The sequence below is a fragment of the Schistocerca gregaria genome, chromosome 4 (assembly GCF_023897955.1).
Source record: "Schistocerca gregaria isolate iqSchGreg1 chromosome 4, iqSchGreg1.2, whole genome shotgun sequence".
Taxonomy (NCBI): Eukaryota; Metazoa; Arthropoda; class Insecta; order Orthoptera; family Acrididae; genus Schistocerca; species Schistocerca gregaria.
In genome coordinates, this window is record NC_064923.1 from 544,481,499 (window position 1) to 544,495,123 (window position 13,625).

Consider the following 13,625-nt stretch of genomic DNA (forward strand, 5'->3'; position numbering starts at 1 on the left):
CATGTTTAGCGTCCTTACCGCGCACAGGAAAATGATTCAGATAATCGATATGGAAATAAAACAGGAATGAAGAGGAAATAAGCCGATACAAGGAAACAAATACCCATAATATAGTAAAATGGCCAGGAACTAAATTCATTCTTGATAAACGAAACTTGTCTGTCAATCGAATAACTACGTTATTCCATATAATCGAATATCGCCGTACTAAATGTCGATACCGAAGCGAATGGACGGGAGGAGCTATGGGGCCACTGACCCGCGCCCGTCCACCCGCCCCCCAGAACTACACTTGTTTCTTATAAGTGTCTCCCCCCCCCCCCCCTCTCTCTCTCTGTAAAAAAAAAAGAAAAAAAAGAAAAAAAATATTATTTGCAACATAGTTTTCAGATTTAAAAGTCTAGAAAATTTTCCCACTATTGAAGTTGGTAATATACGTAACAAATTAAGAAAATACTTTCGTTTACTTTAGAGAATTTGGAAACAACATTAAGTTTCTCTGAGCTCAGCCCGCCTCCTCGCTAGACCAAAATACCTGATTCACACTGTGTCGATATAATCGATTAATAGAATGGAAAATGTCGGTATTTTGATATATGGGTATCAAAAATGTAAAGTTCATATTAGAAGTTATGAGTGGATGTTTTATGTAAAACTATGTGAAGTGGGTTTAGCAATTAATAAAAAAAGAAAACCAGGAAAACCAAACTTAATTATACATTATTTTACATATAAATAAAGGAATCTGTGAATGCAGAATCCGAGCTCGGAATACCTTCCCACAATAACTCCACTCCACACCCTTAGTATCGTTTGATTTAAAATGCTTCTGCACATCACTATTGAGAAGCATTTCCTTTTTTTGTCTTCGCATTGCAATATCGTAGCCGGCCGAAGTGGCCGCGCGGTTCTAGGCGCTACAGTCTGGAGCCGAGAGACCGCCACGGTCGCAGGTTCGAATCCTGCCTCGAGCATGGATGTGTGTGATGTCCTTAGATTAGTTAGGTTTAATTATTTCTAATTTCTAGGCGACTGATGACCTCAGAAGTTAAGTCGCATAGTGCTCAGGGCCATTTTTGCAATATCGTAATATAAACAAAGTCAGTATACTACACTAACATATGAAGTTTCGAGAATTATATTTCAAACATTTCTACCAATCTTAATTTCAAGTGGGAGGAGGTTACGAAAACACACAACTGACCACATTCAAAATTTCTCTAAAAACATGAAATTAAAAAAAAGAAAATTCCTGTAGTTACTGTTCTTATGTTGTAAATATTTCCAGTATTAAGAAATAGTAAAGTTTTCTCTGTTATGAGCTAGATGATGATGATGATGATGATGATGATGATGATGATGATGATGACAGTAATATTGTCGGGTTATGTCGCACAAAATCTCGATATATCGATTCGGAATGTCTCCTGCCTGACACGTCTATATCGATATTTGGATATATTGTTGTCCCATGTCCCACCCCTAGTCTGAATCGTAACTGTCTGTGGGCGTATTTGGTGAAGTAGTAGATGCAAGACAAGACAGAGTTTGTTTACACCAGGCCAGAGAATCGACAAAAACCTTTAAAGTGCGCTCTGCCTTTCGATTCTAAGGAAGACGCAGAACGGAGGCGAGCCTTTAAATGTTTCCCTTATGTCGAGAAAATGTTTTGGCACGGTTCAGGCTACGTCAAAGCATCGTAGCACACGGTGGCATGAGATTCCTCGACACGTTTTCGATTAGGGCAGCATGTAACCCGCGGGGAGTCGCAAGACGCCGGGCACAGTGCGATGGACAGGTACTCACGTGGGCGGCGGTCCTGGGCTCGGTGTGAACAGACATGCCGGCCACGGCGTCGGCTCTATCCGGTGTCGGCGAGGCAGCTCCCAGACCACGGGCAGCAGAAGGCGCACGGACCCATCCCGGGAGCGAGTGCAGGCAGTACGGAAGGACGGACGGACGAAGCGGAATGCGAGCGCGACGGCCGAGCAGCGAGCAGCGGGAGGCGGTCGCACTGGCGACTACCGGACTACTGGACTAGCGCAGGCCGCAGGAACGCGCGGCGCTGGCCCGGCTTGCCTAGCGCAGCAGTGATAAGGAGGCGCAGCGGCAGCGGCAGCGGAGGCCAGCCTTCCTTCCTGGAAGGCTGTGGGTTCCGCAGCCCCGCGCAGCGCCGCAGCCCGGAATGTGTCGTGCAGCCGCGAGGTTCGCGCAACGCGTGGACTTCGCGCGCGCGATCGTTAAACCGTCCTCACACGGGACGTGTTTCTCATTGCGAAGCACGCCAGACGTGGTGTCCGCCGCTGTATCGGCCGCTATGAAATGACCTATACCACATCTCACGAAATGCGATCCTCGTCGTGATTTGCGATCTCAGCGCGCTCCAGCGGCGGTCTGCGGGGAATGGTGAGGCCGCAGTTTCTTTACGACAACGGACGCGCGTAAAATGGCTGCATTAACTCTGCTAACGACTGTCGAAGAAAAGCGGAGGAAATCGCGATGACATGAACAACGAATAACGCTGTAAAACGATCTGACATACATACAAGTACAAATTAGTCCTTAACTCAGTTGAATCTGCATCCCATCATCATTTTAAATTGAATACATAGTGTCTAATGTCGGTTTGAGCATATGTAGTTTCCATATTCTAGATGTTGCATTGACAACCATCACTCTGAATAACGTATTTAATCATATACATTTCCAGATTCGTTTCGTAATTTTATTTCAATAGAAGAATTTTTCTTAATTTTATCCATTGGTTTCGAGTGTTTCGTCCGCGACTGTTTTACTTTCGTAAAATGAAGAACAAACCCCCTTCAGTCACAAGTTGTGTTTATTTACTGCACTATGCATTTCGAGCTCTGGAGGCTCGTCTTCAGGTGCTTTTTAGTGATTTACATCAGGTTTTTTTTTTAGTTGTTTGCCTGTTGATATTACATTTTGGTGTTACAACATGGTATATTGTAGATACAAGTTTAACAGCGTTAATAATATAAAACTAACTTACAGTTTAAAATTGTATGATGTCTGCTTCTGTTGTGCAGTTGGTATAGACAATACGCATATTTAATTTTATAGTACATACATAGTCACACACTTTTTTGCATACTGTAGTAGCAGAACATAACATGCAAAAGATTCTCGTCCATACAGATGTTCTACATCTAAATATAATCGATTTTCTTGTTGAAGAATTTTTTTCGAAACTGCTCGCGGTAACTGAAAAGGATATTTTCCAACAAGATAAAAACACGAGGCAGTCCATAAAACCAAGAGACAGGTATACATATTTTGCACAAAGTTTTACATAAGGCTAAAAACTTCCACTATGTAACTTGTGTTTACTTTCTGACACAGACTTACAGTTCTCAAAATGGTTCAAATGGCTCTAAGCACTATGGGACTTAACATCTGAGGTCATCAGTCCCCTACACTAACTAACCGAAGGACATCACATACATCCATTCCCGACGCAGAATTTTAACCTGCGACCGTAGCAGCAGCGCGGTTCCGCTCGGCCACAGCGGCCGGCCTTGCAGTTCTGTTTAGATTTCTGGCTACTGGGGAAACATTCCAATCGTTATTCTCTGCAAACAAGAACTACAGCAGATACATTTTTTACGATAGATAACATCGACTACTGCACGTAATAATTTTATTAAATTATTGAGAAGGACACAGAATCCTTCAGAGAACAAGCTGCTACATTGCGCTTCACAGCATAGGATGCTATCAACAGAGCCAAGACTTGAGCACGGCAGGGTGGCCCCACTATATGATGCACACTGTCTACATACAGTATCTGCAGATATTATTTGATATTTTACCACGACAAAATGTATCAAAACGGTGCGCTTTTGATAGATTATCACTGACCCGTAGTTCTGAAACGGTATATTTTCGTAGCATACAAGTTGTAACAATAAAAACGTTAAGTACAGAAAGCCTATATCAGCCTATCTGTAGTTTCCTGTCATTTTATTATAACAAATCGTAGCTAAAATAATGTGTATTCGAGGGACCCTAAATTTGCTGATGCTTTGAAACACCTTATATTCATACCATGTACTCTGTGATAAATGGAACCAACCAAATACGTAGTTTATCTCTTTTTCAATATATATGACGGCTCGTAAGTTCTGCTCTTGCGGTAAAACGATGTCGCATCTCATTGGCCACGTTCTTCTCCTCGAGGCAAAATCTGACATGTCCGAATCGTCATTTCAGGTTCCGTAGTGTAATGGATCGTGGAGTCCCACGCTGTGACGTCAGCAGTTCCTCGTTCACGTGCGTTTTCACTCCCGTGAGAGGACAGCTTTACTCCGTGAATTGCCAGATGACCCTGCGTGCCACCCAAGTTCACTTAAAGGGGGTGGGTTGTCATGGATGTCATGACCTCCCCCAAAGAATCTTTCATCGAAAGTGTTTTTGTTTCTACATACACTGCCTGACAGAAAAACTGAAGCACCGTATACATAATTGGATATCAACGTAACTTCGCAGATGTAGCTACACACCATTGTTTTGAGTGTAAATGATTGGAGCTGCAGTTCTCTGTGGCAGATAGAACGGCCGCCAGAGTGTAGTAGTGTTGCCCGTCTTTGGTACTGTTATTGACTAGGGCATGAAAGAGGCTGAACAACGGTAGAAGTTGAGTGATAACTTAAGGACACAGAGGAGCACCTGACAGAATTTGAAAGGGACTTCACTATTGTCTTCATTTGACCAGATGGTCGAGTCGTGCAACAGCCAGGTTAATGGGGTATTCGGATGAGACAATGACTATGTTGTACTGCATGGGAAAGTGATGTGATATTCCTGGCTGTGGCCGCCAGTATTTTATCTTGCTAGAAGCTCGCCTTGATGCAGCTTGATACACGTAAAGTAGCATACGTACAAAAGTGGAGTGAGGTACAAGCAGCAGGTGGTACAGCATGTACTATTCCCGTGGGAGAGTCCGCAATGAACTTGCTTCCGATTGGTCGGCACATTCAGGTGCTACGCGCCAAAACGCCTAACTTCTCTTATTAATTGTTTGAATAGTGTTCATTGTATTTAGCCTAGTTTTCCGTGTAACAACCTCTCATGGTTACCCTACGATTCTTCCGTTTTTGTATATTAAATTTCACTAGTTTTGAAAAACGTAAGAGTAACGATACTCCAACCGAAGGGCTTCTGACACCTTCGTGTCTCTCTGGCGCGCCTGGAAGGCGAAGTACTTCGGCTGCGGTAGTCAGATTGTTTCGGGCGTTCTGAAGGTCCGGTCACGCAACTCTGTTTCGGGTGTTCTTCAGAGCCGGACGTGTATCTCTGTTTCGGACGGACATGTCGTACTTGATATCGGAAGTTATACCGTACTGTTAAGTAAGTTATGCCGAGTGTTGTAGATGACAGTGTAAAAAGTGATACTTTAAAATATAAACAAATGGGATACATTAATGAGAGGTGTCGCCTACCACCATTGTCATTACTACAGATCTTGCCCTCCGTAGATACAAAGACTAACCAGAGCACGTGACATCCCACAAGAAAAACAGCACAAAAACAGTTTCAAAAAGTTCGAGATGACAGCATAGCAGCCTCCGCCGAAGAAGACCCCACGACTAACGAGCTGTCTTCTGCGCTGGGGATACAACTTTGGAAGACGGCTGGTTGGTGGAAAGAACTTTTAGGGACTTATTCAATCTCTACAGATCTCTCCTACTTACAGACCTAACTTCCAACTCGACAACGTGTAATTTTATAGTCAGGGCAGGTTTACCCAACGTCAAGTTTCCGGTCGACCACGTCTGACCACCACGGGACACGATCGCCGCATCGTGCTCCAGGCACATCGTAACCCCTCCACAGCTGCACCTGTCAACCGAGAACAAGGAATGGCCTACCTGAAACACTGCGTCACATCTCGCACCATTGATCGGAGACTAGCAGCAGCCGGATAGGGGATCATCGTCCCACGTGTAGGCTGCCGTTGACACCACAATACAAACTGATATGTCTGGAGTAGTGCAGTGGTCAGGATGGATCGACTGCTGGAGAATTTCGTTGCATTGTGTTCAGCGATGAATCGCAAGTATTGCGACGACGTGCGCAGATGTTCCATTCTTTTAACGTTTTGGGGAGTCGCAGCGTTGCAACTGCTTGTATATAGAGCATGACTTCGGGTCACGGTTGAAAATAACCGAAAGAGAGAGAGAGAGAGAGAGAGAGAGAAAAAAAAAAAACACTGATGGCACAACGATACGTCACAGACTTCGTGCGTCCTCGTGTGTCATTTCGTGTGTTACTGCGCACGCGACTGTGTCGTGGTGCTATTTTTCAACAGTACAATTCTCGTCCACACATGACACGTGTCTCTATGAACTGTGTGGGTGATGTTGAGGTACTCCTGCTGCCAGCATTGTTGAAGGTATATTTCTGAAAATGTACATTTGGCTTCTCAGTTACAAGTAAATAAAAATGTGTTTATCTCTTTTTGGAAATTGAAACCCTTTGGTAGTGAACTGAGGGATGAAAGTTTTTATGGAAATATGACATTGTACAAGCAATTTTGAAGCTAAACCAATGGAAATTTCTATTTGGCTTATCTGTTAGAAATTAAACATTTTTTGGAAAATCAACCCGTAAGGAGGTAAAATAGAAGGTGAAACGTTTTACGAAAATATTTCATTACGAAAGCATTTTTAAAGCTAAATCTTTGAAAATTGGTGTTTGCACTTTCTTTTAGAGATGAAAACATACCTATTTCACTGTTGTTGGAAATTCAACCGCTAATGGTAGGAAATAGGATCAGACTGATTCACTAACTCATTATCGCCCGCCCAAAACCGCTAAGGATAAAAACTTGAAATTTGGAGAATGTGTGGATCTTATACTGTAGGTGTCGTTTAAGAAAGAAGTTTTCGAAATTCCTACATTAAGGGGCTTCAATAGCGATGAAGATTTTTTTTTGTAAAATGTCGCTACTAAGGCAATTTTGAAGCTCGACTTACGAAAGTTGGTATTTAGTTTCTCGGTCAGAAATAAAGAAATGCGTGTTTCACCATTTGCGGAAATTTAATCCCGTGGGGGTGAAATAGTGAGTGAAAATTTCGTATATCATTATTAAAGAATTGATAAAGTATTTTTAAAGCTACATCAATGAACATTGGTATTTGACTTCTCGATTACAAATAAAAAATACATGGTGAAGTGTGTTTTTAACATCCAAACACTAAGGCGATAAAATGGTAGGTTCAAAATGGTTCAAATGGCTCTGAGCACTATGGGACTTAACATCTGAGGTCATCAGTCCCCTAGAACTTGGAACTACTTAAACCTAACTAACCTAAGGACATCACACACATCCATGCCCGAGGCAGGATTCGAACCTGCGACCGTAGCAGTCGCGCGGTTCCGGACTGAGCACCTTAACCAAAATGGTAGGTGGAAGTTCTTTTGAAAATAAACAAGTAACTACTAAATGATTCTTAAGGCTACTTCTATGAAACTGGTATTTTTCCTCGGTTAGAAATAAAACAATACGTGTTTCAGTCTTTCTGGAAATTCAGCACCTAAGGGCGTGCTACAGGGGATGAAATTTTTTAAGAAAATATTTCGTTCCAGTACAGAAAGTTCAAAGCTAAGTTTATGAAAATTGGTATTTCACTTCTCGGTTGGGTACAAAGAAATATTTGTTAGGGGATGAAAGCTGTTGTTGTGGTCCTCAGTCCGAAGACTGGTTTGATACAACTCCCCAAGGTGCTCTATCTTGTGCAAACCTCTTCGTCTCCATGAAAGTACTGCAACCTACATCTTTCTGAATCTACGATTGTATTCATCTCACTGATTTTTACCCCCGAAGTTTCCCTCCAGTACTAAATTTGTGATCCCTTGAGGTTTCAGAATGTTTTCTACCAATCGATCTCTTCTCCTGGTCAGGTTGTGCACATTTTTTTTTTCTCCCCAATTCTATCAGTACCTCCTCATTAGTTACGTGATCAACCCATCTAAACTTCAGCATGCTTCTGTAGCACCGGATTTCAAAAGGTTCTATTCTCTTCTTGTTTAAACGATTTATCGTTACTTTTCCTCTTCCCTTTATACACTCCATACAAATACTTTCAACAGAGGGCTTCCTGACACTTAACACTATACATGGTGTTAACAAATTTCTCTTCTTCAGAACCGCATTTCTTGCCATTACCAGTCTACATTTAACATCATTTCACATCCTCTCTTCTTCGGCAATCATCAATTATTTTGCTGCCCAAATAGCAAAACTCATCTACTAGTTTAAGTCTCTTATTTCCTAATCTAATTCCCTCAGCATCACCTGATTCAATTCCACTACATTTCATTATCCTCGATTTTCTTTTGTTGATGTAACCTTATATCTTTCTTTGAAGACATGTCCATTCCGTTCAACTACTCTTCCAAGTTCTTTGCTGTCTCTGCCAGAATTACAATGTCATCAACAAGCCTCAGAGTTCTTATTTCCTCTCCCTGGACATTAATTCCCACTCCAAATCTTTCTTGTGTTTCATTTACTGTTTGTTCATTATACAGATTGAATATCATCAGGGATAGGCTACAACCCTGTCTCACTACTTTCTCAACCACTGCTTCCCTTTCACGCCCCTCGACTCTTATAATTACCATCTGATTTCTGTACAAATTGTAAATAGTCTTTCGCTCTCTGTAATTTACCCCTGCCACTTGTTTAATTTGAAAGTAAGCATTCCAGTCAACATTGTCAAAAGTTTTCTCTAAGTCTACAAATTCTATAAAAGTAGGTTTGCCTTTCCTTAATCTATTTTCTATGTGAAGTCGTAGGGTCACTATTGCCTCGCGTGTTTCTATATATCTCGGGAATCTAAACTGATCTTCCCCGAGGTCGGCTTCTACCAGTTCTTCCTTTCTTCTGTAGAGAATTCATGTTAGTATTTACAACTGTGACTTATTAAACTGATACTTCGATAATTTAGACACATGTCAGTACCTGCTTTCTCTGGAATTGGAATTATTACATTATTCTTGATATATGAGGGTATTTCGCGTGTCTCATATATATCTTGTTCACCAGATGGAAGAGTTTTGTCATGGTTGGTTCTTTCAAGGCTGGAAGTAGTTCTAACGGAATGTTGTTTACGCCCGGTCTATGTTTCGACTTAGGTCTTTCAGGGCTCTGTCAAATTCTTCACGCAGTATTATATTTCCCATCTCATCCACGTCCTCTTCCATTTCGATAATATTTCCCTCAAGTACATCTTCATGGTATAGACCCTCTACATACTCCTTCCACCTTTGCTTCCCTTCTTTGCCTAACACTAGTTTTTCATCTGAGCTGTTGATATCCATACAGGTGGTTATCTTTTCTTCAGAGGTCTCTTTAATTTTCCTGTAGGCGGCACCTGTCTTTCCCCTAATGATATATGCTTCTAAATCTTTACATCTACATCTACATCTACATCCGTACTCCGCAAGCCACCTGACGGTGTGTGGCGGAGGGTACCCTGAGTACCTCTATCGGTTCTCCCTTCTATTCCAGTCTCGTATTGTACGTGGAAAGAAGGACTGTCGGTATGCTTCTGTGTGGGCTCTAATCTCTCTGATTTTATCCTCATGGTCTCTTCGCGAGATATACGTAGGAGGGAGCAATATACTGCTTGACTCTTCGGTGAAGGTATGTTCTCGAAACTTCAACAAAAGCCCGTACCGAGCTACTGAGCGTCTCTCCTGCAGAGTCTTCCACTGGAGTTTATCTATCATCTCCGTAACGCTTTCGCAATTACTAAATGATCCTGTAACGAAGCGCGCTGCTCTCCGTTGGATCTTCTCTATCTCTTCTATCAACCCTACCTGGTGCGGATCCCACACTGCTGAGCAGTATTCAAGCATTGGGCGAACAAGCGTACTGTAACCTACTTCCTTTGTTGTCGGATTGCATTTCCTTAGGATTCTTCCAATGAATCTCAGTCTGGCATCTGCTTTACCGACGATCAACTTTATATGATCATTCCATTTTAAATCACTCCTAATGCGTACTCCCAGATAATTTATGGAATTAACTGCTTCCAGTTGCTGACCTGCTATTTTGTAGCTAAATGATAAGGGACCTATCTTTCTATGTATTCGCATCACATTACACTTCGCTACATTGAGATTCAATTGCCATTCCGTGCACCATGCGTCAATTCGCTGCAGATCCTCTGCATTTCAGTACAATTTTCCATTGTTGCAACCTCTCGATACACCACAGCATCATCTGCAAAAAGCCTCAGTGAACTTCCGATGTCATCCACCAGGTCATTTATGTATATTGTGAATAGCAACGGTCCTATGACACTCCCCTGCGGCACACCTGAAATCACTCTTACTTCGGAATACTTCTCTCCATTGAGAATGACGTGCTGCGTTCTGTTATCTAGGAACTCCTCAATCCAATCACACAATTGATCTGATAGTCCGTATGCTCTTACTTTGTTCATTAAACGACTATGGGGAACTGTGTCAAACGCCTTGCGGAAGTCAAGAAACACGGCATCTACCTGTGAACCCGTGTCTAAGGCCCTCTGAGTCTCGTGGACGAATAGCGCGAGCTGGGTTTCACACGATCGTCTTTTTCGAAACCCATGCTGATTCCTACAGAGTAGATTTCTAGTCTCCAGAAAAGACATTATACTCGAACATAATACGTGTTCCAAAATTCTACAACTGATCGACGTTAGAGATATAGGTCTATAGTTCTGCACATCTGTTCGACGTCCCTTCTTGAGAACGGGGATGACCTGTGCCCTTTTCCAATCCTTTGGAACGCTTCGCTCTTCTAGAGACCTACGGTACACCGCTGCAAGAAGGGGGGCAAGTTCCTTCGCGTACTCTGTGTAAAATCGAACTGGTATCCCATCAGGACCAGCGGCCTTTCCTCTTTTGAGCGATTTTAATTGTTTCTCTATCCCTCTGTCGTCTACTTCGATATCTACCATTTTGTCAACTGTGCGACAATCTAGAGAAGGAAGCACAGTGCAGTCTTCCTCTGTGAAACAGCTTTGGAAGAAGACATTTAGTAATTCGGCCTTTAGTCTGTCATCCTCTGTTTCAGTACCATTTTGGTCACAGAGTGTCTGGACATTTTGTTTTGATCCACCTACCGCTTTGACATAGGACCAAAATTTCTTAGGATTTTCTGCCAAGTCAGTACATAGAACGTTACTTTCGAATTCATTGAAAGCCTCTCGCATAGCCCTCCTCACACTACATTTCGCTTCGCGTAATTTTTGTTTGTCTGCAAGGCTTTGGCTATGTTTATGTTTGCTGTGAAGTTCCCTTTGCTTCCGCAGCAGTTTTCTAACTCGGTTGTTGTACCACGGTGGCTCTTTTCCATCTCTTACGATCTTGCTTGGCACATACTCATCTAACGCATATTGTACCATGGTTTTGAACTTTGTCCACTGATCCTCAACACTATCTGCACTGGAGACAAAACTTTTGTGTTGAGCCGTCAGGTACTCTGTAATCTGCTTTTTGTCACTTTTGCTAAACAGAAAAATCTTCCTACCTTTTTTAATATTTCTATTTACGGCTGAAATCATCGACGCAGTAACCGCTTTATGATCGCTGATTCCCTGTTCTGCATTAACTGATTCAAATAGTTCGGGTCTGTTTGTCACCAGAAGGTCTAATATATTATCGCCACGAGTCGGTTTTCTGTTTAACTGCTCAAGGTAGTTTTCAGATAAAGCACTTAAAAATATTTCACTGGATTCTTTGTCCCTGCCACCCGTTATGAACGTTTGAGTCTCCCAGTCTATATCCGGCAAATTAAAATCTCCACCCAGAACTATAACATGGTGGGGAAATCTACTCGAAATATTTTCCAAATTATTCTTCAGGTGCTGAGCCACAACAGCTGCTGAGCCCGGGGGCCTATAGAGACATCCAATTATCATGTCTGAGCCTGCTTTAACCGTGACCTTCACCCAAATCATTTCACAATTCGAATCTCCGTCAATTTCCTTCGATACTATTGCACTTCTTATCGCTATAAACACGCCTCCCCCTTCACTGTCCAGCCTATCTCTGCGGTATACATTCCAATCAGAGTTTAGGATTTCATTACTGTTTACGTCTGGTTTCAGCCAACTTTCTGTTCCTAGTACTATATGGGCGTTGTGACCGTTTATTAATGAGAGCAGTTCTGGGACCTTTCTATAGACGCTTCTGCAGTTTACTATTAGCACATTAATATTGTTATTCCTTGTTGCATTTTGCCTACTCCTGCCTTGCCGCGTCTCAGGAGGCGTCTTGTCGGGCCTAGGGAGGGAATTCTCTAACCTAAAAAAACCCCATGTGCACTCCACACGTACTCCGCTACCCTCGTAGCCGCTTCCGGTGTGTAGTGCACGCCTGACCTATTCAGGGGGACCCTACATTTCTCCACCCGATAGCGGAGGTCGAGAAATTTGCACCCCAGCTCTCCGCAGAATCGTCTGAGCCTCTGGTTTAAGCCTTCCACTCGGCTCCAAACCAGAGGACCGCGATCGGTTCTCGGAACGATACTACAAATAGTTAGCTCTGATTCCACCCCGCGAGCGAGGCTTTCCACCTTCACCAACTCCGCCAACCGCCTGTACGAACTGAGGATGACCTCTGAACCCAGACGGCAAGAGTCATTGGTGCCGACATGAGCAACAATTTGCAGTCGGGTGCACCCAGTGCTCTCTATCGCCGCCGGTAGGGCCTCCTCCACATCTCGGATGAGACCCCCCGGCAAGCAGACAGAGTGAACACTGGCCTTCTTCCCCGACCTTTCCGCTATTTTCCTAAGGGGCTCCATCACCCGCCTAACGTTGGAGCTCCCAATAACTAATAAACCCCTCCCCCCGTGTGCCTGCTCGGACCTTGCTGAAGGAGCAGCCACATGTCCACTCACAGGCAGAGCGGGCGATGCCACACGGCCAGCCTCCACATTGACCCTCCGCCTCGTGCGCCGCGAACGCCGCTGAACCCGCCACTCCCCTTGGGGAGGACATTTGTCCTCTGGCCATTCCACTTAGCCATTTCGTACTTCATGTCAATCTCATTTTTTAAATGTTTGTATTCCCTATCGCCTGCTTCATTGACTGCATTTTTACATTTCCTCGTTTCTTCAATTAAATGCAAAATCTCTTGTGTTAGGCAATGATTTCTACCAGCCCTCGTCTTTTTACGGACATGATTCTCTGCTGCCTTCACTATTGCGTCTCTGAAAGCTATCCATTCGTCTTTTAATGTATTCCTTTCCCGTGTTCTCGTCTATCGTTTCCTAACTCTCCCTCTGAAACTGTCTAAAACCTCTGATTCTGTCCTTTTATCCAGGTCCTACCTCCTGATAGCCTAACTTTTTGCAGTTTCTTCAGTTTTAATCTACAGTTCATAACCAATGAATTGTGGTCAGAGTCTACGTCTGTCCCTGGAAATGTCTTAAATTTAAAATCTGGTTCCGAAATCTTTGCCTTACCATTATATAATCATTCTGAAACCTTCCAGTGTCTCCAGGTCTCTTTCACGTATACAATCTAATTTAATGATAATTAAAACAAGTGTTGGCTATGGTTTAATTACGCTCTGTGCAAAATTCTATCTTTCATTCCTTGCCC

At 43.0% G+C, this 13,625-nt stretch overlaps 1 protein-coding gene across 12 annotated transcripts in view; it reads right to left on the reverse strand.

Annotated features, from left to right (window-relative positions):
* LOC126268165 (band 3 anion transport protein) overlaps window positions 1-13,625 on the reverse strand; it is an 811,429-nt gene that overhangs the window by 395,788 nt on the left and 402,016 nt on the right. Inside the window, exon 1 of one of the 12 annotated variants that reach the window (XM_049973754.1) lies at window positions 1,807-2,101. The exons of 10 other annotated variants lie outside the window; for them this stretch is intronic. In XM_049973754.1, coding sequence (XP_049829711.1) covers window positions 1,807-1,842 — 36 coding nt within the window. In that variant the 5' untranslated portion in view covers window positions 1,843-2,101. Of the gene's footprint in view, window positions 1-1,806; window positions 2,102-13,625 lie in introns of those variants that run through there. One more of the 12 variants, XM_049973755.1, reaches the window with a different exon arrangement.